The 24,993-nt window shown below is 30.0% G+C and overlaps 2 protein-coding genes and 1 long non-coding RNA gene across 4 annotated transcripts; 1 reads left to right on the top strand and 2 right to left on the bottom strand.

The window, feature by feature from the left end:
* Positions 1–2,244: 2,244 nt before the first annotated feature.
* LOC126839662 (uncharacterized protein C3orf38 homolog) lies at positions 2,245–4,926 on the bottom strand. 2 transcript variants are annotated; one of them, XM_050575072.1, is made up of 4 exons: positions 4,710–4,926; positions 4,390–4,565; positions 3,337–3,372; positions 2,245–3,239 (listed from the first exon to the last, which is right to left on the bottom strand). In XM_050575072.1, exons 1-4 carry the CDS (start codon positions 4,825–4,827, stop codon positions 2,742–2,744), a joined length of 828 nt encoding a protein of 275 aa, XP_050431029.1. In that variant the 5' UTR covers positions 4,828–4,926; the 3' UTR covers positions 2,245–2,741. The 2 variants fall into 2 exon arrangements, with proteins under 2 accessions (XP_050431029.1, XP_050431030.1); XM_050575073.1 differs by lacking the exon at positions 4,390–4,565 and having other exon boundaries at positions 4,710–4,861.
* A 1,742-nt stretch (positions 4,927–6,668) lies between these two features.
* LOC126839666 (uncharacterized) lies at positions 6,669–10,331 on the bottom strand. The gene is made up of 3 exons (XR_007685935.1): positions 10,161–10,331; positions 8,427–8,693; positions 6,669–7,004 (listed from the first exon to the last, which is right to left on the bottom strand). It is a non-coding gene; the product is annotated as an uncharacterized LOC126839666 (long non-coding RNA).
* Positions 10,332–12,614: 2,283 nt separating this feature from the next.
* On the top strand, positions 12,615–20,958 carry LOC126839615 (transcription initiation factor TFIID subunit 3). Its single transcript, XM_050575008.1, has 9 exons — positions 12,615–12,989; positions 14,006–14,287; positions 15,203–15,320; positions 15,919–17,296; positions 17,375–17,542; positions 18,374–18,474; positions 18,546–18,993; positions 19,922–20,022; positions 20,114–20,958. The coding sequence occupies exons 1-9, from the start codon at positions 12,818–12,820 to the stop codon at positions 20,250–20,252; spliced, it is 2,907 nt and encodes a 968-aa protein (XP_050430965.1). The 5' UTR covers positions 12,615–12,817; the 3' UTR covers positions 20,253–20,958.
* The last annotated feature ends 4,035 nt before the right edge of the window (positions 20,959–24,993 follow it).

Here is a 24,993-nt window from a genome sequence, read left to right as displayed (position 1 = left end):
TAGAATATGCATGCCCATAGTGTTATAACCATTAAAAATAATAAAAATAACGAAATTTGTTATTTACAAAATTTGTAATTAATATTCTAATGACTAAAGCTCAGATGTTTATGACTTTGCATATGTTTTCAGTGAAATCAGAATTATACTAAAATAAGATATAAATTTGATTCATAAAAAACTATATATCAAAAGATTAAATCTATAGATTTCAAATCAGCAAACTTGTATTGCATATATTTGCCTATTGACACTTCTGAGCATATATTTGCCTATAACGATTATTTCTAGATTTAGTTGCCTATTTATAGGTATAAATATTAAAAATGTTCCAGGTTAAGAAAATTATACATCATATGAGAAAAGTAGGTATAAAACATTCTGGTTATAAATTTTGCCTAAAATTTCTATAATAATAATATTTTTCTTTTAAATTTAAAAACATACCAAAATAATAGTAATTCAATGTTATCCTGATACGCATAATGCCTTTTTAATTAATTAACCTATGTCAAATATTATTTATATATTCAAGTCGGCTACATTTTTATAGTCGAACTCAATAAAGGCATATTATTGCATATTTTGATATTTAGAAATACATATTTTAACACATTTATGGTCATTAACTTCCGAGCTCTACTAATGACTTTTGAAAAAATATCACTGCTTACATCCTTTTAATACCCACGCCACTGTTTTATGTTTACAACAAAGTTCTTACAACTTAATCTAATAATGAACTGTATTACAATAAATATAATATAAATTAATCATTGTTAATTTTAACACATTTTTATTTAATTACTATAGTTTATTGGAAGTGTATAATATATAATATTATGTTTACATAATACATAAATATATATATTAATATATTATGAGTACTATTTGAAATTACATAAATATAGTATAATATTTAGTAACTTATGTAAAATTTGTATGACTATTTATATTATAATGTACCCGTAGAGCTAGGTACACTGCTAACTACAAATATTATCAAGAAAATGTTTTTTTTTCTATAACAGTTTAAGCTATGTTAATCATGTATGTTTACAATATGTTTAATATGTTATCGTTTTGTTGTTTTGAGTGTTCACCTATTATATACATAAAAGTTGTGTTCTTAAAATTTCACTGAGCAGACTAAAATTGGTAATATTCCACTGTTAGTAAAATCTTATACAATAAAAAGCTTAGGTTATAAAAAATCAGATTAAGTATGTTACCTACCTGTGAATTGCGGTTTCCAAAAAGCTGATTTCCAACAAAACTGTGAAATTTAATTTCACACAAAAAATGTAATCATAAAATGTTTTACTGTAGAAAAATACATGAAAATTAACAGCTAAAAAATTTGTTGTGTTAGATCGAAGGTCTAAGCGTTGATGATGTTGCCATAGAGTGCTTGAGTTTTTGTGTGTATAATGTGTATTCTTTGGATTTCGTGACTTCTACATTTTAACGTTGATTGAAAGATCAACACATGTTCTGAATTCAGTTATAATAACAAAACAAAATACACTACATTTTATAAAATGGGTAATTTAAAACGTTTTGAAAAATAATTAAACGGCTCTATAAAAAAATACTTAATATATATAGTAAGTTTAATCATCAATAAACAAAAAAAAATGTATTGGATAATAATATAAGATAAAATATATGTAGCTATAATTAGTATTACTCATATAAGAAGAGCAAAAGAAAATTTATAATTATTTTTTATTATGATTATGATTTGTTTTTTTTTTTGTGATACCTGAATAAAAATAATTTTTAATTAAAAAAATTATGCTTTATAAATATAAAATTTACAAATGTATAATGACTAATGAACTTGTATGATTTTAATAGTTTTACCGTATTGCAAATTTGACAACACAATTTTCCCGACCATCATCGACATAATTTCACAACAGTTTATACATTATATTTTAATGTTATTAAGGCTAGTAAATATAAATAAATTTACTCATTGACATTAAACAGGGAAGAGCGCATTTCATTTTTGTAATACTGTCTAAGATTTGTGAAACTTAAATAATAATCACACATTTTTTTAAATCAATAAAAACTTAATTTTTTGTTTTATGTTTTGTTACTTTTTTTTTAAAGTAATATCAAAAAAATAAATCCAATAGTAAATGCTAATTTTATTTCATTAATGTTTTGTTGTTTTTTTAATAAAAATAATTATCTGTATTAAAATACCTACTTTAAATAATGAAGTACTGTGTATGAACCATGTAGGTTGGTTTATTGATAATAAAAAAAAACAAATAAATACCATAAACATGCATAATTATTCAAACAATATCTTCATATTACTAAACATAATATTGTAATGTCAAACCACATAATATAGGTAAGCGTACAAACATATTTTAATCCTGCAAAACTTGCATAACTATAATTAAGTTATATACAAGTACTCATTATCAATATAATGTGTATATTTTAATGTGTCTGGTATCTGTTTAAATTATTAGGGGTATAACATGTTACTAATTTGATGGTGCGATCTATCTTCACAACGGTTTCGAGGATGTAACTAGTAAAAGATAGAAAGATCAATGATGTCGTTATTGTTACATTTCGCCATTACACAATTTAGTTGGCTAGGCTATGTTACATTGATGCGAGTTTCTTAAAAATAGACTATACTTTATTAAATGCCCTGCTTATATAGGTACCATAAGCATATTGATGATCCAATGAAAAACTAATTATGTTTTTTAATAAGTAATACTTTTTATTTCATTTCCATTTAATACATTACTTGGACCACTTTGAACCAGACTTTTTAAATAGAAATTTATACTCAAAATTTTCCATGTGTTCTGAGCAATAGGATCTTCCCTTAATACAAAAGCTTGATCAAATACTCCCACCATTCGCCCTACTCCTTGGTGGAGCGTTCCGCCAATTTGGACTTTGATAAGCCCATGGCTTTCTTTTTTCCACTTAACTTGGTCGAATGTAGGAGCGAAAAAGATATGATGTTGTTGCTTTATATTATACAGGCCTTGTATCACCGACGCAGTATCGTGATATTGCTCCTTGATCTCTTCTGTGTTGCTGGCTATAATTACAGCCATTGAAGAATTTTCAAAAAAATATCTATCGTCTAATGCATTGTCATTTAATAGATTATAAAAATGTTTGCCAAACATTTTTATAAAATCTTCAAGGAGATCTTGTGTTGGTGGCGCAGGTTGAGCTTGTACCATCATCTGAAACAACAATTTTATTAGGTTTACTTAATTCAAATGATTACATAACTCATTATTAAGAAAAAAATAATGTCAATAATTTTATAAAATCAATTACGTTTTTAAGAATGCCAGGTTGAACCGGATTGGCCACCTAAAATACAATACAAATATATATTATAAACAAATATTGTACACATTAATAAAATTTAAAAACTTAATACTAGCGGTTATTAGATACCTAGAGAATCCATTAGTACTATTTATTTTGTATGCATATAATTTAAATTAAATTGAAATTCAGTTAACAATACGAATAATCATACAATGGGACATTCGGCACTGATAATCATATCAATTTGTAATAAAGTAATTTTCCCCATGTACGCTAACAAAACTCACCACACAACAAGTAGTTGGGTTTATTACGGCGGTACCATTACTTTAGTGAAATAATTATATGACACAATCATTATAACTTTTACAGACATTTTTGTACACGTCTAAAATAAAAGCCTATGAAATTATGAGTTACTCTGATCAAAGAAGTTTTATTTTATTTTTGCTTCCCAAAATAAAATAAAAATCACAATAATCCAAGAATAGCTAAGTCTTTTTGTCCTGTTTGATTTATTAAAACCGTTTTTTTGTTATCAATAAACAATACCGGACACCTATCGATTTGAATAGATAACAATTTTGTTCGTAATAAAAAATATCATTCTATGGCTGTGTTGTATAATAGTAATTGTACTGTAAATCGTACAGGATGGTATCTACATACATACAAAATTATAGTACTACACAATGTACAGAAATCCCATACATTTGACAATTATCGAATGATTTGCAATATTTAAATATTAATATAAATATAATTATGGTGAATTTGGAAATTGATTACATCATAAAAATTACACAAATTTTTAAGTATCATGGACATTTCTATTGGATATATTATACAACTGGGAATCATAGCCACAGCCCACAGCATAATAGGTTTATAGCTCTATGCAGCTCATGTCCCTTACATCAAAATAGCCTCTTAACCCTCAAAGCGAATTGGTTTGTGCATAGCTCGTAAAAGTCAAAACCACAAATCTAAAATATGTAAACCTAGTTGCCGTTTATTTTCAATCAAATTATAGTATTGTACTGTAAAAGTACATACCTGTAGCGCATTTGAATTGTAGAGCATCTTAAAATATTCTATTGCCTGGATTTTATTTACATCGGGTGGCACATTTATACCGTGTTTAAATAAAAAAAGTAAAATAGATTTCAATGATGTTTTTTTGCAACTTAGAATGCGCCAACTTTCTTGCGTGAGAAGCAGTGCTTCGGCCTCTGAAAACCAAATGAAATATGTACATCGCTATAGGTATTGTCTGAATATATTGGCCGTGTTTTCGAAATATTATCATTAAACAAATTATTTTTTTCGAAAACAGTTTTATTAAAGCTTAGGAACACTCAAGACAGCATAATTACCTTCCCTCGAGTTGATTTTAATTCCACCTCCATGGTATATAGAACGAGTTATACCACATAAATTGTCTGTATCTATTGTGTCCAAGAAACTTTTAAGAATTACTTTTTCGTCCGCCATTGAGCGAAATATAAAACAAAATATCCAAAAGCTAGTTTAGACAATAGAAAAAGTAAAAACGTCAAGGATATAACCTAAACCATAATTTCTGTGGTTATTCCAAATTTGATAAGTGATAACAGTTCTTCCAAATGATAATATCAATTGATTTTCATTTCAATCAGCATGACCAACATCGAAAATCTAAAAACCGCACACTAAAAATTTACCAAACTACTGCCTATCAGAGCGAACTACTGTTATCACTATGGATATTCCAAAATCAGCAGCTGATAACTCAGGACTCATTTAACTTCATTTCTGACGACTTACAAGTTACCGCTACATTTTGGATTTCAGAAATAACATTGCAGTTTACACAAACAAATATTTTAGAATTTTTTTGGCCCCTATATTCTTATGTCACGGAAAACGTTGGTAGGTCTTTTTCAGACAGTTTTTTTGTAAATAATAAAATGCAAACGTCAAGTGTACAAAGGAAAAATTTCTAGTATGGTTGACGTAAGTCACGCCTGATAGCACTAAATTTGTATTTATTACTTTACTGTGTACCTTAGTAAAAACTAAAACCAATTCTAGCTCCTCAATGTTTCGTACTAGTATGTAATTACTATTATTCAGCACACTACTAGACTGCAGAAACTATAGCTAGTATTCATTAATATTTAATACTCTTAGATTTTAAAATTATATGAAAAAAATAATAGTAAACCGGAATAACTTGATCGATATACCTATTTCACTCTACAGATCACTCTCATTCGACTTATCAATTGAAACCAATTAAAGTAAACTATTACTGTAATTACTATTTCCTAAGTATTTACACTTTATGGGATTCATAAAAAGGTTTAAACAAAATAATTCATTTAAATTAAAACAAAACAATAACTACATGTAAAAAAAAATTAAGTCATAGTCATAATTTTACCTACACATAATGTGCTAGTGGATTTTTTTCTTTTTCAAATTTTAAGCTATCCATTTGGACGTAATATTATTGCCAAATTATAAACAAAACACCACATAATCCAACAATTATATTGTTATTATCCATGTAAGCGTACGCGCCTGTCTTTGAGCCGTTATGTCTATTAAAGTGGATAAGAACATTGACAACCTCTACAAATTAAACATAATTATATTTATTATATACACTTATTATTTCAAGTGCCAAACAATTGTGTTATAATAAAAAACACCTCTTACAAAAACACACCATAACGAATTTACCTAATTTGAGCTAATACGATGAATACTAATACAAACAGAATTCTCTTTTTCAGCGAGAACAAGCTATTATAGACTATTTGAAAGCGGGAGTTGACTTGGCCTTATTCTCAATTGATAAATAAATTGAGAAGCCAAATATAATACGTAAATGCTCACATGTAAAGACAGCAAAAAGTACCAAAGAAAGCCATGTAATTCTCTTTAATATGTGCTAACGACACAAGAACAAAATATCATGATATTGAGTCTGTTTCCTCCAGTTTATATTATAATACTTAAAAGATTGTACAACCAAGTATAGCACAACAATCGTTATATATAGGATGTGATTTTGTTACTATTTGGAATATAACAGCAGCTATGGCTAAATCGAATACGGAATACAATAACTTTCCTTAACAAGGATGTAAAAATATATTAGGCATTAAAAGTGCAGCTATTAGTGGTGTATATCTGTAAGTTGGTCTTGTATATTATTATGTAAGCCTAAGGTGATTCACCATACCACATGTGTTGCGCTGCATCAGTAAAAACTTTGTAATCAAAGTCTGTATAATGTACACTATTATCGTCAATAACAAACCAGTGAGCAAAAACAATTAGCAATGTTCTTATTACAAAAAATCAAACACTATATTTTACCACATAAAATTTATATTACTTTTATACTAAGCTATTGGTATTTTTCTTTTTTTTTTTCTGTTTACATCAAGACTATATTTTGATGCGATGCTTTAATGAATTGGCTATTAAACACTGACGAAACAACATAAACTGATCTTTACAAGAGTCTAATTTAAGATCTTTTTCATTTTGGATGATGCATGTAGCATACTTGATCCCTTCAACACGGCACGCTAATAGTAGATCAGGATATTTCTTGAAGCGCAATTTTGCTTTGTTCACAGAATCCATAATTTTATTCTTCCTTATCCTTTTGCTTTCTAGAAAAAAAAAACCATTTAAGTCTCATTAATATGTATTTCATATTGGAAAAAACGGGGGATTCAAGGGTGCCTACGCAATTGACTACATTAAAAAATCAATTAATACTACTTGGCCTATTTTAATAAATAGTAGGTAAATAATAAATTGCTAAGAAAGTGTTTACAAAAATTGTCACATTCAAATTCATTTACAATTTAAAATAGTAAACAGTTTTTACTTTTTAGATAATCGACTATGTGAAAATTCGCTAACCATCCCTAAAAACTATGCTTTGTGTGACATATTAATGTCTCAAGTTTCAACTAATTGATCTCAATTTCAGTATCCAATGCTACTCTGTTGGTCAAAATTTAATTATTATTATTTAGCAGAGATATTAGCTACACGCATTAAACAATATTATTATTTATGTCACACTACCGATCGTGGCGTAGCGTCATGGCCAAGAAGGTTATCGTGGAGCTGGGCGGGCAACCGTCTGGAGAGAGAAATGGCCAACCGACTGGTGCGGAACGCAACAGGAATCTACCGCACAACTACTCGCTTAACTACTTCCCCAGAATGGCAACCCTTGTCTCAAGTAGAGCAAGAGTTGTTCAAACCGACCAACAGGTCATAGACTAAAAAAAAAAAATACTACCGATATAACATTTAAAATTTAATTTGCTATTGGAAATTGTGTACACTAATATGCCCTTATGTAACACAAAGGCTTTGTGACAAAGCAAAAGAAATGATTAAAAAAATATCATACCTACACATATATTGTCAACTTACAATCAAAAACTAGTGTAATTCAAAACCCATCGAATTATTTAATTATTCTAGACCAGAATATTTTGAGTTGAAATATTAGTAAATCTATTAAATTATCCAAAGAAGAAATTTATCAAATAAAAACGTCCAAAAAAATTACATTTATAAATCATGTCATAGTTAACAATTATTTCCTGTGTTTGGAAACGCAATCTTGAATTTTAAAGAATGAAGAATAAGAATGTATTCGTTTTGTATTGGAATATGAATGCAAATAAAGAATTCTACAAAGAAAATTTCCCTTGTAAAACAAGAATTATTTTTAACCAGTCTTAGCCATAATTTAAGTGTCTTCAACGTACTGGTTAGTCAGTGTAAAAAGGTGTATTCTTACAAATCAAATTTAAAGGGTTTACCTGTATATTTGGTTATAAAGAATATTTTAATACCTGTTTAGTACATAGCACAAAATCAAGTATTAAACATAATTTTTTTTTTTAATGAACTGAATGCTTTTTATTTTTGATGAATGTATTCATTATGAAAATAAGGAATGGGAATGCATTATTTATTAAAAGGAATTTTCCAAACACAAAGTGGCACTGAAATTGTAATCGACCGACCCCAAGAACCTATTTTTCTAGACACTGATAACAGCTTACTCTTTCTTTAAGGTTTCTTGTAAATGTAACTGATATTGTTTTTCCTTGACTAATTGCCGCTGAAAATCTTGAAAAGTGGTAGGTCTGAAAAAATCATACAATCCCCTGCTAAACAAAATCAAGAGGCCTAGTGAACTTCCGATAATAACAAATGCTCTAGGATTTCTTCTATAAAATGGCTGGTCTTTCAATAATTTTTTGTCTGTGTATTTTTGATAATTGTTTTTTGGTCTTTGTGGGTATTGGTTTGACATATTACTCAAAAACCTGAAAAAAAAAATAGAATATATATTATAATAGTTACTTTCACAAACACGGCGGCTAGCCTTGTATGTGATGAATGATTAATAATATATTAATACAGAGCACATAGGTACAGACATAAATATTATAATAGTTATATGCAAAAAACTATGTATTTTCTATGGTGGTATGTTTTATTTCAACCCTATACTCTGTTCCAACAATTTTGGACCAAAAGATAACATACCAACAAAGAAATTAGGACACATAACTCCCGCCTAAAGTCAGCTGCCAATTTTTTGAAAACAACTTATAGCTCGTCATAGCCAAGATTAATTTAATATAATATCATGGGATAGGCAAAAAACAAAATAAAAATGTATCAAATTTATTTTGTGAAAAAACTGGCTGATCAGAATGGCACTAATATTTTATTCCAAGTAAAATTTCTCGTTATTTGAACTACTCAGTAACCTTTTTCCTATTCACAAGCCTTTAATTTTTTTATAACACTCATGTTTTGCTTTATATTTTTTTCAACAACGGCTCTCTTATTTGTGTGTGAGTGAATTTGAGTTGTGATCTTCATATGAAAAACAAATTAAAAAATAATAAATCAAAAATAAAGAATTTATGCATTTTAAAACATGAAAGAAAAGTATGAATGTACTTATTTTATTAATTTTTACATCACCTTTTTTTCATGTATAATCCTTACAGACCAAAAATATTTTTTTCACATTGTGCGGACCGGTCTGAACAAAGTAAAAATGTTTTAATATTATTAAAAAATAAAAACTGAACCCTCACACGATCGTGCCTTGCCGGTCTGTAAGGTATTTATAGGATATTATTTTTTATAACATACGCATTTATGAATGTGTTGAAGGTTTCACGGGTTGAAATATCACATTGATGACTAACAGATATATCTGTGTCAATAGTTGTTAGCCGACGTTCCAGTACCGCTACGGCAGCAGAACAGTCATGACTATCGCAGCCCTGAAGATGGACTCTGCAAAAAGTCTGAAATATCAGCTAACAACTATTGACACGGATATATCTGAAAGTCATCCACGTGATACAAATTTAGCTACAAAAAAATTGGTTTACAAGGCAGATTAATAAGTGATACCATATAAATTTTTTTTTTGTCTTACGTTCTGGTATATTTTACAACACTAAAGAAGACATTCTTTGAATACTACATTCTTAAGCAACTCACTATATTTTAAAATGAACTTATTCAAATTAACAAAAATTTCGGAAAAAGGTGTTCTTATTTTATCTTAATATAAAATTCGAAAAGTTTAATTCAAATACATGATCCACTGTTTGTTACCTTACTTTGTATACATATCCCTACAATAGTTCGTTAATAAAATGTACATACTTTGTTTGAAATCAAATGAACGTATATTGTGTAACTTTAAGAAGTATTTATGATAGAACTGCAACACCAACATTTAACTGTTAGAATTATATACTTACTTTTACTTGCTGCTAAAACTTAATTAGCATACTTTGAATATAAATCATCAATCGCTTTATTCGGTATTCCGGCTTAACGTTGTAGCTATTTTATTTTATCACTTTATTAGGAGAGAGAAACGACGTGAGTACCGAAAACTTGTAAATCATCCCAAAATATGTAAAATATTTACTGATTATACTACCACAGAATAGATAAAATATTTAATCTATTCTGTGATACTAATTGATAAAATATGATAACACTGTATACTTGTATTAGGTACTTATATCTATTCAGTGCCTATTTAGCAAATACATTGTACCTACCAATGTATAAATTGATGTAAAAATGTATAAATTAAATAAAACACAACAATTATTACTAAATTACGGATTAACTAATTCGGATAATATTAATAACCACGTGTCCCTACTTGAAAAGTCACTGAAAATATTTTTGCAACGAAATTTTAAAATCTCATATGTTGGTTAAAACAAGTAAAACTTGGTACAAAGAATAAAATTACCGACCAACCTATAACTCTACAAATTGCTGTTAAGGCCAGAATCTCTAACACTAGCCGTATTCAAAGATTCTAAACCAAAGCCCTATGAACTATTTGTTAAGCCCCAATCTTTCCAAGGACTCTATTCACAAAGGCATTTCTACTGTGCCTGAAACTGTCAAATTACACTACAAACGCTTTGGAAACCGAACAAGTCATCATGCTAATCCTCTCATCAATAACTATTCCGTAAAACCCTAAAAAATATGAACAACTAAGAAGGCGATGGTTTTGTCACCTTCCAGTTAAAGAGAAAAAAACTGTAAATAATATTAATTAAGTGGAGGTCTGAGGGGGTAAACACTAAACCCCTTACCCTATCAAATTTTTGCTTAAAATAAATATATGGTACACTAATTGTAGTAAATTAAAAACATATGTATCAAATAATCGCTATAAATTATAGCCACTTCGACAAGTGCCGTATACGCACTTTGGTACACGAACCGTTAAACACACACACACTTCAGGGTTGTTTCTGCCTCAGGTGATTTTCCATCCAACGAGCAAGGCTCTGATTATAAATAGTATAATGACTCAGGACAATTATATTGTCTAGCTTTATAACTAAAATAAACAGGTTGGTAGCTTGAACGCAAGTACTGACACTAGCAAAGAAACAAGACCTAACCGTACTTAGGCTTCCTCGAGAGATTCGGTCTTTAACACAATACACTTATTATTAAAGAACACTTAGTTTCGAATTACCTTAAAAGCGACGGGAAAAAAGGTAACACTTTTAAATTAAGTAAAAAGAAAAGCAACTTATAAGTTAATAAGCACACACACAATTATAATATTCGTAAAAACAATAATGCACGCGACAATACCCTCCTCGTAACAGAACGGTCGCTTACGGGAGAGTGTACCGACATAGTAGTTTGGGTGGCCTTAAATAATAAACATGATTGGAAATTTTACCGTGTAGATAATTTTATATAGTTTTGTTTTGATTGTTTGGCCTACATTTAATTGCTTGTTCGCTATTATACATTTGTCTCTGAGAACTATACTACACAAGATAACGATGATCGGATCATTTATTTTGCTTTTAAATTGTTTTAGTAAATTTTATATTAATATTCATAGCTTTATCTTATAAGCCAATTTAATCTAGACTAGGTACGTCTCTTGAGACCTCTGCTAAAATCAAGTATTTTATTATTACACACATGCTCATTCTCTACAAAACTCTACTAAGACCTATGTGAAGTGTGAACCTATGGTATAGGCATTTGGGGGCTTTAGGCTTGCGAAATCCTCAAATATAAGGACTATTGAAGCCTTTCAAAATATTTGCCTGCCACCTTAGCTGTAACAAATGAATCATTAAAATGTGACATTACTATCCAATCAGTAAATGGAACCGCTTCTTCTTAAAACTAAACTCAAACTCCAATCGACTCAGCACACAGTTAAGTATCAGTTAACTTCCCTGTAAACCGGCCCAGACACCTTAAAAATAAAATGCCAAGATCTTTCTAGATCTCTAAAATTATTCTGGGTTTCCATTTAAGGCGTGTGATTCTATTGTGAGATTTCCCATCGTGATTTGTGTCACTCGTTGTTAATTCGAATTTTCAATTTATTTACTTATTATACATTGTTTTTTTATGGATTGTAAAAAAATACCTACAAACAGAGCCGTTATTATTATTATTAAAAAAAAAAATTCCTCGGTTTTCAGCCGTAGTATATGGCGGTATATTTTGTTGATTTTAATTAACATCCTAACCTATAAAACGGTTTGGCTATAGTAGCGCTCAATGCTTAAAGTGGTGAATTCCGTAAACGTTTTCGCGAGCGGACAAGTCGTGGCGGCGAGCGCGAAGGGGCGGACCGGAGTCAACCAATAACCGACCTTATCTGTAGCTGCTAAAGCCGCGGTGGCGATGATACCCATTACCCATAGTATATATAATAATTATCATTGCCGATGATAAACAGTAAACACCAGCGACCAGCTATAGGCCGTACAGTTTACAGTAAATTGCCGTTCGGATCCGGTGTCGACAGCTCAGCGCCAAAACGGTTTTGTAAACGACAACGTTGCCGCCACCCAAAAGCCGAAGGGAGGATATTATAATAATTATATCGTTATAAATTATTATGTCCTCCATCGACGACTTCACCAGGCAAGGGCTGGCGGCCGCAGTAGCCCGTGTGTGCACGCAAAGTGGCTGGGAAACGGCGTCAACGTCGGCTATACGAACGATGACTGATGTGCTACACGAGTATTGCTCAGGGCTGGCGAAGGCCGTCAAGAAGTACTCCGAAGTCAGTAAGTAAAACGCGCTTTGGTGCCGTTGACAAGTAAACCCTACTCGCCGTCCGTATCCATCCGCTCGTTGTGGGTTGGGTGTCGCTTGCATTCGGCCTAAACACCGGTGTACTTATGTTTCCGTTACCCCTGCACTGACGGTCGGTAAAAAAACTGGACCGATGCTGCAAAAATCGATTGTTCGCTTTAGTCGTCTCATTTTTTGTAATTTTAATATAATAACATATTTTATCTATGGAGGAGTGGGTTAGGCGTCCCGCGTCAGTGTGTTTGGCGCTCACTATCGCCGGTTCGATACTCGGTCATGGGCGCTCCGTTTGCAGGGCAAGATACTGTCTGGCAAAAAGGAGTTGCCATCCTCTCTTTGGCGACGGACTGACGATCCATCTCAGATAGGGAATTTGTCTAGAAACCATCTCATGATGGCAGCATTGGGTCTTCAAGGCCCGTTAAGCTACATGATGATGAATAACTTATATTATTCAAAGCAAACTATTTATCGACCAGTCGACATTTTTAATGGTTTACTCTTGATTTAAAAAATGCATAAAACATTTGAAGAGTACAGGGAAAAAACCACCAGTCATTTTTTTTTAATCTAAGAAAAACATGTTTAAATAATACTAAAATATATTTTAAAGTGTTAAAGAAATACTTAAAAAACTTTTAAAAAAATTGTATATTTTTGTTTATAATCAAGCTTAAAAGTAAAGAACAGATTCGTTTTGAATCAAAACTAATTTTACAACAAAAAATTGCCATTTTTAAAAAGTGACTGCTGGTTTTTTCCCTGTACCCTTCATTTATACATTAACATTTAAGTTTCAAATGGTCTGGGGAATCAAATTTTGAACTATTTAGTTTAAAATGTTAGCTACCTAGTTAGTAGTTGCGTTACAAATAAATTTGTTTATATACACCTATAAATCTAAAAATTAATTTGCGCAGCATCGGTCAAGTATTTTTGACCAACCATGTATTCTTGCTGATGAAAACCCTTGTGAATTTGTTTTCAGCGGATTCTACTCTGATTGGCAGTGGATCACCGTGCGTTGAAGACGTCGTTATGGCTTATCGCGACCGACGCATTCGCCTAGCAGAAATTCGAAAATACCTCAAACACCAGCAAAACATAGAGACGGAACTGCCAAGTGCAAATAGACTCATTCCCCCATATCCTGTGCCAGCCAAGTCCACCAACCTGAACATGATGAAGCCAGGAAGTAGAGAAATTGTCACAAGACCAGTTCATGTACACGAACACCTACCGACAATGTATCCGGTTGAACAGCAGTCTGGTATATATCGTAGTATAACCTAGCGTCACTTAAAACAACCAAAATAATAAATATACAAAAAAAAAAAAGAAATACCCGATTATGCACTTCCAAGTTGTTTATTTAAATGTGTAATACTCATTTATAAATTACAAAAAAACTTGTTTACACAAAATAGTTGTTGACTTTTCTTTTTTCTTCTTTCTCGTTTAATAATATTTATTTAAATGCTATCTATACTGTAGTTTTCTATTTTTTCAAAAACAAACAAATGTTTCCTTTTATCTTGTCATTATTTTGTTAGTACTTTTAGATACCCAAATTTTAAGAAATGTAAAATATGCTATTAGTATTGAAAATGTTAATAAATGTATGTACAAATAAAAAATATACTAAATTTAATTTTTAATTTGGACTCTAGAGTAGTTCATCAAGATCGTATCTAATGATTGAGGCAAATGCCAGTTAACTCGATTGCAATATGTAAACAGATTCTTTAATGTTTTATTTCGCGTACATGCTTTTGGTAGTTATTATTTTTTTTTTTATGTCAAGATTGGTTTTAGGATAAATGTTTTACTTTTTTTTATTTGAATAAACTAATGTAGACCTGACTTATTATAAAATAACTCAAAAAACTCTTTTGATTGCAAATTTAAAAACCATAAAAATATCAATTCAAAAAAATATAAATAATATTCTCCTTTTTTATTGAAAACATAATCATCAGTTGTACCCCTTAAAAAGTTTTGCCATTGATGTATAATCTATTAAATGATTAAAACAATGTAATTGATTCAAATAAAAAAAAGTAAAACATTTATCCTAAAACCAATCTTGACATAAAAAAAAAATAATAACTAAAAATATACATAATTCTATGCTTTTAACAATAATAATATATTAATGTAAACATTTGTTTTTTAATTTTACTAGATGAAAAGTCCAATCAAAATTTTAATACTGCTAACAATTCAACAACTAACGATCCATGGAATATTTTGATTGAGGATAATCAACCAAAGAGTTCTGCTTCAGATAAAAATGCTGACAGGTAATGTATATTTAATTTTAATTTTTTTTTTTTTTTTTATTGTATATGGACATTTTTCAAGATACCAAATACAATAAAAAATAAGTAAATATATTTATTAGACAAAAAAGTGAAATGAAGAAAAAGTAGGAAATAATTGAATTGTTTGTCCGTCTATGATGTAGACAAATTTTTCTCATAATTCGAATATTTCTAAAATTGAATTAAAAACTCTTATTACTTAAAAATGATATTAGCATAAACAATTTTAACTTTTTTTAAGCATTTTTTAGGATAGTATCCAAAATGTAAATTGTAACTTAAAAAAATAATTAAAGTAAAACTATATTCATATTTTCTGTTATATTTTTACAAGACTAATAAACTTTTTGTTTTTTTTATCAAAATATACAAATAATATTACAATTAATAAACAAATTTAGTATCAAGTTGATGAAAGCCTGAGAGAGTAGTAGAGATAAATAAAAATATCACGGAAAGAGAGATACAACGTTATAAGAAAATCAATTTTTAATTTATTAAAATAGTTAAACACAATTATAATAGTTTAGTTCTATACATTTAACACATTATTAACATTTTTGTTTTATTATTCTAGGCCGTTAATGAATAACATAGTAATGGCACCGGTGCATAGACGTCTTAGAGAGATAAAAAGCGTTGTCATGACGACATCTGGATATTTGTCGCCTTCACGGGAAGGGAGACTACCGGAATCTAGATTGGTACTTCCGCCACCTCAGTCCACTAGCTCGTCGTCAACCAAGACAAGTACAGTTACGTCTTCAAAACCGATTTCAAATCCTCCAGAAGCAACGACTTCTGTAAAAACAGCAATAAAGATTGAAAATCGCCCACAGCAACGTCATATTAAGAAACCGCCCCCTAACAAAATACCACCGCTAAGCAGTTCTTTTACCAAAGAAAAACCCTCTCTAGCCAGTGGTGGGCATAAGACCGATTTGATTAAAACAGTTATGAAAAAACCCTTGAAAGAAGAATTTTCAAGTGTTAAAAAACCAACACCATCCAAGAAGATTAGTGCGATACAGCGAGAACGCAACCACCGCAAAGAACAAACCCCGAAAAGCAATAGAGACAAACTGAAAACTAATGCGCTCAACGCAATTTTTGATAGATTGTCCCCGGCCGCAGCAGCTCCTCAAAGTGGACTGTCATCATCACAAAGTTCTAGTAAACGTTCGAAAAACAACCATTCCCACAGTGACGACGAAAGTGAGAAATTAAATGCCGAACCTGACAAACGCAAGTTGAATATATTTAAGAAAATATCTACCAAATCAGATAAATCATCAGCGGCACGACAGGCTGCAAAACCTCCTAGCAATAACACAATTAACACGCTGTCGCGTCAACACGAACAAACGGCATCTAGCGTTGCTGTCGCCACCACGTCAGCTGATGTTTCCAACATTGATAACAACAAGAAAATAAAGAAAGAAAAAACACCCGAGCCCGTTCGATCAGTTGTTGCTGATGAAAAACTACCTCCTACTAGTACGATTACTTCTCTAAAGACTGAGCCGAAAGAGGACCAAGTGCTAAAGCCTAATCCCGTAGCGAAAAAAAGAAAAAAGAAACAAAAATCAATAATGCCTGTGGATGATTTGTTTATGTCAGATTTTGCAGTTATCAATAATGTAAAAAAGAAACCAAAAATAGCAAATGATGTGCACCCAATGCCACCGTCGCCGGTAAAATTCTCATTTTTTGGAAACTTACCACCGCCCATACCACCTTCACTCGCCTCGAATCCGTTGGTCCCCAAGTACACTATTCCTCCATGTAACATTTTAACGGCAAAAACTGTTGAAAAATCACCGAATGCCACTAGCCAATCAACTCCTGTGTCTTACTTACCGCCCCTACCCGGTGAAGACGACTACCAAATACCGGAAGAGGTTAGTTCGTCGCCTCCGACTCTCGTTAAAGAAAAAAAAGAATCGTCGGACGAGGTTGGTCAACAATTGTTGCTTTACTTATGTATACATTTTTCACCAATTTTAGTTTTGTACTACTGATAAATTTTTTAGATGAAAAAAGAACGAAAGAAGTCCAAAAAGAAAAAAGATAAAAAAGACAAGCGCAGAGAGCGTAAACGAAAGAAGGAGGAAAAGTTATTGGGAAAGTCCAACAAAGAAAAATCGGATTCCACTTGCGGAGAATCCAATCGTGACGATTCTAATAGCGCTGTCGCCGAGGTAATAATTAAAACCGTTAATTTCGTTTGTTAAAGGTAATTCTTTTTTTTAGTATGACAAAAGTTATAAAAAGAGCCTTTATAAAACAAAAGTATACTTAGTGCATTTTTTTTTTATATAAAAAGGCCTTACTACTAAAGTTATTGGACAATAATTTTTTACATTTTGGTTTTATTGAATTGTTTTTAATAAAATAGATAAAACATTAACCAAAAAAAATAAAGAAGTGATTATTTAAACTTTTGATGGTAATAGTTATTTCATTTCTGCTGTTATTATTTTTAATGCCTGAGAATCTGTTCATATATTAAATTTGCTTTTGCTTTTCTTTTTATTCCCAGGGCTTCTGCAGTTCTGCTGTAAACATGCTGTTTTTATATTTCACCTTGTACTAGTATAATGCTGTTTTTCAGTTATTATTTTGTGCTTTGAATAAAAGAAAAAGTGCAAAAACGTTTTTTGGAAATTTTTGACACAAAAATTATGTTTTTGGGTTCAACTAGTTTTTCTATTTCTGTTAAGATCATTTGAAGTACTTTTTTTGTGGTATTTCTTCATTCGGGATGACAAAAATTATTATTTGGTAATTTTTTAGAAAATTCGATTTGTTGTTGGCAGTTTCTCCAAAGTTTTTGTTTGAATTTTAATTTGATTAAAGGTATTGATTTGTTTTTTTTTCAACGTTACAGGAGTAGAGTTATTTATTGTAGCAGTATAATTGTACGTTACAGATCATGTTGAACAGTTAAATATTTTTCAACTTCTTAAAGCTCTTAAAAAAAACTTTTAACACCACATATTAACTATATTATATATTACTATTTTGTTTAGGAACCTACAACCAGTAAAGAGGTGGATTTGTCGCTGGTACCAAAAATTAAACTCAAACTCGCCGGCTCCAATACGTCTCCGAGTACAATGCAGCGTAAACTGTAAAAAAACAAAAAAATTGTTTATTTAAACTAATTATGAAGGGTTTTAATGAATGTAATGTTTTTTACAGTGTTATCAAGCCAATAAAGAGAAGTAGTAAATCTCCACCCATCTCTGACAAAGTAAGGTCTCCCATCGTCTCAAAGAAATCGCCAAATGAAAAACGAAATGCCGATACAATAATTAAGTCCCCAAAGTACACAATTAAAGACGACCATTTGCCGCCGGTGCTAACAATGGAGACCAAAGAATTGGTGGAAGTCCATAAAGATCGTCGGACTTCCAAATCGAGAAAAGTTTCATCTACCACAGACAATTTTAAAGCTACTACTCCTCCTGTTAACGACAGCATAGATGATGTAGTCATCAGTTCGCCTCCTTCAACGAGTGTCACTGTGGATTCGCCAACTAACGTCAACATTAAGTCATCGAAAACACACAAATCAAAACCTCACAAAAAATCTACTTCTAAAAAATCTACTGCCATCCGACAGAACGTACCAGCTGCATTTTACTATGTAAGTGTAGATAAAATAATAAACTTAGGTCAAGCCTTCAGTTTCAGGCACTTAAGAAATGTTTAGGTCTTGGTTAATAGATTGGGGCTTTACAAATAGTACATAGGACTTTGGTTTGGAATCATTGAATACGGTTAGCGTTGGAGAGATTCTGGCCTCTACCCACAACTGTATGCCTTATGACCAGCTGTGTCGTTAGAAGTCATAAACTGAGATGTAAGTTGAGGTTGGCTATTCTGAGATAAATAAGTTGAAGAGTAAAGGCGCCGTTGCTGCACTTTGGGGCACGCTTCCGTTTATTTTTTCTGAAGAAGAAATAGCAGAACCCACACGTACAGAAAATAATTGATTATCTAAGTAAGATTTAAGGATTAGAAAATAATGACTAGGTAAGAACAGTTTTAATTTGTATATTAGACCTCCGTGTCAGACCCTATTGAGGGCTTGAGATATATCGAGGAAGGCAAAAGAAATTATATTTACTATTGGTATGATGCGTTTTTAGTAACAGTTTTTTGAATACTTTGAGAGAATATTGGTAGGAGGCTGATTGGCCTGTATGAGAAAGAACAGTCTGGTGGCTTTTTGGGTTTTATTAAAAGGATAATGGTAGAGTGTTTCCACAAGATAAGAAAATAAGATAACCCAAGCAACTTTTCTATAATTTGTATTATTCACATACCAGATAGATGTATTTAATTTTTGAATTTTTCCATTAAACGATATTTAAACCAAAAAATAATACTTATATGACGTCGACGTTTAGTGAGCAAATGTCCGAAGAACAAAATTATGTTAAGAAAATATAATACACATTTAAGTGTCAGTATTATGAGTGATATTGTCTGTGTCGCCCTATTATTGTACACGTTTTTTTTTTCGGAAAACTTTTTATTCGACTTTTATACTTATTTATTTTTAACAACAGGATGAGGCCGGCAACCAAGTGTGGATCTGTCCTACGTGTACCCAACGGGATGACGGTAGCCCGATGATAGGATGCGACGGGTGTGATGCTTGGTACCATTGGTGAGTGATAACATTGAATAATTACACTACAGTCAATTTGTAAATAATTGTAAAACGTCATGGGTAATTAATAATTATCTCTTTTCCGTAGGGTCTGTGTCGGCATCCAGTGCCCGCCCGACTGCGCCGTATGGTATTGCATGTCTTGTCTTGCGGCCAAACGAGTAGCGGCGTCAAAGCGAGGCCGTCCGCCGCTCAAGAAGAAAACGTCGATATCTTCTTTATCATAGACTTACTATTATTATTATTTTTTTTTTATTTAGACTATATTCCAATTATTGTGCATTATTGTTTTTGTGTGAGATTATTTTTTTTATTTTACTATTCTAAACAATTTTTCCTATATATTACACCTTTTACGTAATTATGTATTATCATGATATAATATACCTATTATCCTTTGTTTATAGTTAATAATAATTATCGTCGTGTTGTTACATACTTTTATCGGTTTGTAATCGTACTCTTTGCGTTTTTCTTTATTTCTTTTCGGTTTTCTTTCATTAAAAAATAAAAATAAACTATTGTATGATACAATTTGCGATTGCCCCCCAAATTTAGAAAATTGATTTTGTACATAGCAAAGTGTACCATAATGATTGATACGTATTTGTTTACTCACCCACACCGATGTGTTAATACACAATTTTTGTAAATTTTTTTTTTTTTGTTTACTTACCCTTTTGAAGTTTCGTGTTGTTGTCGTATCATTTTTAATACTTATTCGTTATGCTTTGAATTATATACAATATATGTACATAAATATAATTTCTTCTTTTTTTTTAAACTTATACTAAGTTTTATTTATATTATTATTGTATATTATACAATTATAATTTTTTCGAAAACAAAAATTATTATCATTATTATTAGTCAAGGTACATAATATATACGTATTATTATAATTTATAACCTTTTACCCAAATTTTTTATCATTGCTTGTACGTTATTGATTTACCAAATAAAAACGTGTTGTTATGAATGTTGTTAACTTTTTGTTTTTTGTTTTGTTTTTTTATGGTATTAAGAACAATATTAATATGTATTTCCAACTGATATTGTCTAAAGGTAAAAATATATAATAAGGACACGTTTTACTTAATAGTAAATAAATTTAAAACGACAATTCTTATAGTGTAATAATATTTATACGATAAACAACAACTATCTGCACGTATTTCGATGAAACAACATTGTATCAAACGACGCTAGATCCGCTTATTTTTGTCGTTTGTTCTAAAATCTAATTTTTAAAACTTTTTATGTATGTTTTACTGGATTACTTGTAAAACGAGTCTTTTTTGTGTAGTATACCACCAAACAGTTGGACTAAAATATAATTCACATAAATTACGACTACAAAACTAACTACACGTTGGTTGAATCCAATATTTTTAGCCACAACATTATCTGATAAAAGTAACATATTATATTTACTATTTTATTATAGTTCAACATGATTTCACTTTATTGCTATTATATATTATATTACAATTAATAATTACTTTAAATTGTTTTTGTATACAGTGCATATCCCCCAAGTATTTAAAATTCTATTTAGCTAAAATAAAAATGTATACTATTAATTTCTGGCTAAAGGAAAATAAGTAAAATAAAAATTAACAATGAAAATAGTATACATTTGTTGAGTTGAGTTAAATGTTTGAATTAATTTAGATATTCAATTATAGTTATTAGACTAGCAAAGGCAAAAACTACATGTATTAAATGTACTTTAACGCGTTTTCAGACTACAGTAAAATAGTCAGTTTTATTGTTTTAACTTAACATTTTAGTTTTAGAATTATTGATTTAACAATCGTATAGTTAATTTTTCTAGACAAAAAAAGTAAAAATATTTAACCAAAGTAAAAAAAAAGAAGAGCACAATTGATGCATTATTTTTAAAATCAAACAATTAAATAACTCAATTATAACAAGTTCCTTTGGGACTAGTCCAAACGATATTAATATAAGATTATACAAGTAAGTAGTCAATATTGTATTGTTATAGGCGAAAAGCAACTAGCAAGTGTCATTTTAACTGCTTAAAAACCAGTGTTTGACTTTTATTACCTATTACAACAATATATATTATTTTTAAAATAAAAAGTACATAATAAAACCTAAGTAAATTTGAAATTCAATGTTATACCAATTCACATTTGACCTTGTGCGAAATTGGTGCACGTGTCTCGTTTTACACAAAAGTTCATTAGGACTTAACCAGGTTGTTGATATTATAAGTTAAACTTGGATACATTTGGATAAGTATTCCGAGGTCACGAGCTGAACAACAGTCGACTAGTTTATAGGTATAACTGTATAAGTACCTATGGGCTATGTATATATACTTCGACCCTTATACAAATAACGTCTCCTAAAAAATTATTCCAAAAAACAAAGTATAAAGTCCAATATATACATTTTTTTTAATATCACTTTATTTATTAGTATACATGTATATATTAAGGTTGTCCTTTTTTTCGTACCTAATAGGCCTATTAAAAGTACTTTTACTGGCCAAAACTGTAAAAAATTTATCCCTTCCCCTATAAAATAGAGAAAACGCCACTATTAATAGTACATTTGTCAACCGAGTAAGTACTATGCTTTTTTTTTTGTATTGATTTAAGTTTACCCAAGTAACGCGGTTTAACAGTCAAGGTTATCCACGCGGGAAGTACTGTTTTTTAATGGGTAGTGTTGGATAATTATAGGTATCATACCATAAACCAGTAAGACTATAGATTGTTATAATTTGTAGTAGGTATTATTTATTTTTTTTTTTGTTCATTTTGACTGGTTTATAAATTTCCCACGTTCGTGCGAGCTACAAAATAATAATATGGTACCTATAATAATGTCACTATAAAAATTATATTATATATCCGTGGCTTGGGTCAAGAAGGGTCAATGTCACATTTTACAAAGTTTGACAAATAAGCTTTTAAAGGTTTCATTTCACATAAGCGGTTACATAAGGCTACTATTAATGTAAACCACCAGAATTATCCATGTGTTTTGATATAGCAATCATTTTCATTTATATTATTTAAATAATAATCATATTAATATGCGACCACTGATATAGGTAATATTTACCTATTTTAACTCACTTTGACAAAAGCTTCCGATTAGTTCTCTTAGACCCAAAGCAATATAGTTATATTTATACATAGTGATTGGTTAGCTATGACCCGCAGTCAATGTCTTAAAAGAAATAACTTTTTTATTTTAATTTATTTTTTATAATTTTAGTTAAAAGTTAGTCGACATTTTGTAGATATATTTTTCAACAATAAAACCCTTTTATGTGTTAAAAGTTAAAACCATACGAATATTTAAAAAAAATTTAAATGGTAACGTACCTATATATAGGTAAATTTAATTATTTTAATAATTAGCCGAAAATGTTGACTATTCTGTAATCGAGTTTTAATTATATATTTGAGAAATATAAAAATGAACTCTATAAAAGTATGGAGAATAAGATATTTTATAAAGACTAATGTCTTCTAAGATAGTCCCTGTCCATAGGTAGTTAGCCAATCTCTTTGTATGGTAAAACAAAAAAAATGTACATTCCTACTTACCTACTATATTAAACGTCAATGCGTAGGTAACGGAGCAAAGACCTTGCTACAGTCCACACAAGGTTGTAAGCGAAAATAAAATATTTTTATGGAAAAAATCCGACTAATATAGTACTGTGTAAAAAACAAATGTACCTACACGAGTTGTTAAAAATAAAACAAAAAAATATAACCGCACAGACAATGTTGTTTTAAGTTTTCTACTGTAAAAGGGCAAATCTTTTATCTTTGTCCCTTGACTATATGTACTCATATCAAGTGTAAATGTTGTTTAAACAAATTGTGCATCATATTACAAATTACAATATTATTATTGGTGAATATAATTGTTGAGCCTTAGGCACGTTTCATTTTGATTAATCTTTAAATACAATATGAGTCATGATATTTTATTATAATATTAAATATTTATCATTCTTGAAAATAATACTTAATTATCGTTCTTCGGATTAAGTATGTAGAGTTTTCGTGTTTCAATAGAAAATATGACAAATCGCTGATAACCAAATACTTATTACTTAACATAACCGCCAGAATTATCCACGGTGTAATTCGATATAGTAATTATGTTTATTATTTATAACAATATACCTACCTACCATTATCTGTGTACAAGATATATCAAAATGTATTGACAGTATACTGACATACCTAATATTTACATAGTGATGTAAAAATTCATTATTAGGTAAGTACCATACTTGGTCCAGTCACCAAACTACAATGGTAATTCGAATCGTTATAATATAGTACACACAACATTTGCTGTTAGACCTTTTTGGTTTTCTTATAATTTATTTATAGCTCGAGTAAGTATAGGTAGTAAGTTAAAAAAATCAATATACACATATTATTAGTTTCTCATATTATCTGATAAGAATACTGTATGAAAAACGATATTTTATGCAATGTAAATGCAGCGACTTGGTATATAGGTAGGTATAAATTATAATATTATTACTTATCGCATAAAATATAATTAATATGCATTGTACCTAACCTAATCTAAATATAGTATATGCCTACATATCGTTGGAAATTATTACTATATTCTTTACAAGTTTATAATTTATGTAACCTTAACTTAGCCGACAAGCAATAGAAGTAGGTAACACGCATTGAAATGTTTTAACAATTAATAATTTTTGTATTTAAATGTATAAATATTTTATATGTAACTATTGTGAAAACACGGAAAACCCTAACCAGAAGCTTGAAACTATTTATTATAATAGCCTAAGGCATTGATTTTATAATTATATTATACAATATTATAAAATCAATGCCCAAGGTTATTCGTGTGTTAGTCATGGGAATCACCACGTTGATCGTTTTTTTAGAAAACCCGGGTTGTTTTCCATAGCATAGGACAATT

This window comes from Adelges cooleyi, unplaced genomic scaffold (genome assembly GCF_023614345.1).
Source record: "Adelges cooleyi isolate 19-005CV unplaced genomic scaffold, UGA_ACOO_1.1 ACOO_flye_CR_arks_rails_tigmint_CR_PRNA_307, whole genome shotgun sequence".
Taxonomy (NCBI): Eukaryota; Metazoa; Arthropoda; class Insecta; order Hemiptera; family Adelgidae; genus Adelges; species Adelges cooleyi.
The sequence above is the reverse complement of the archived record's forward strand: the minus strand, read 5'-3'. Positions and strand labels throughout refer to the sequence as shown.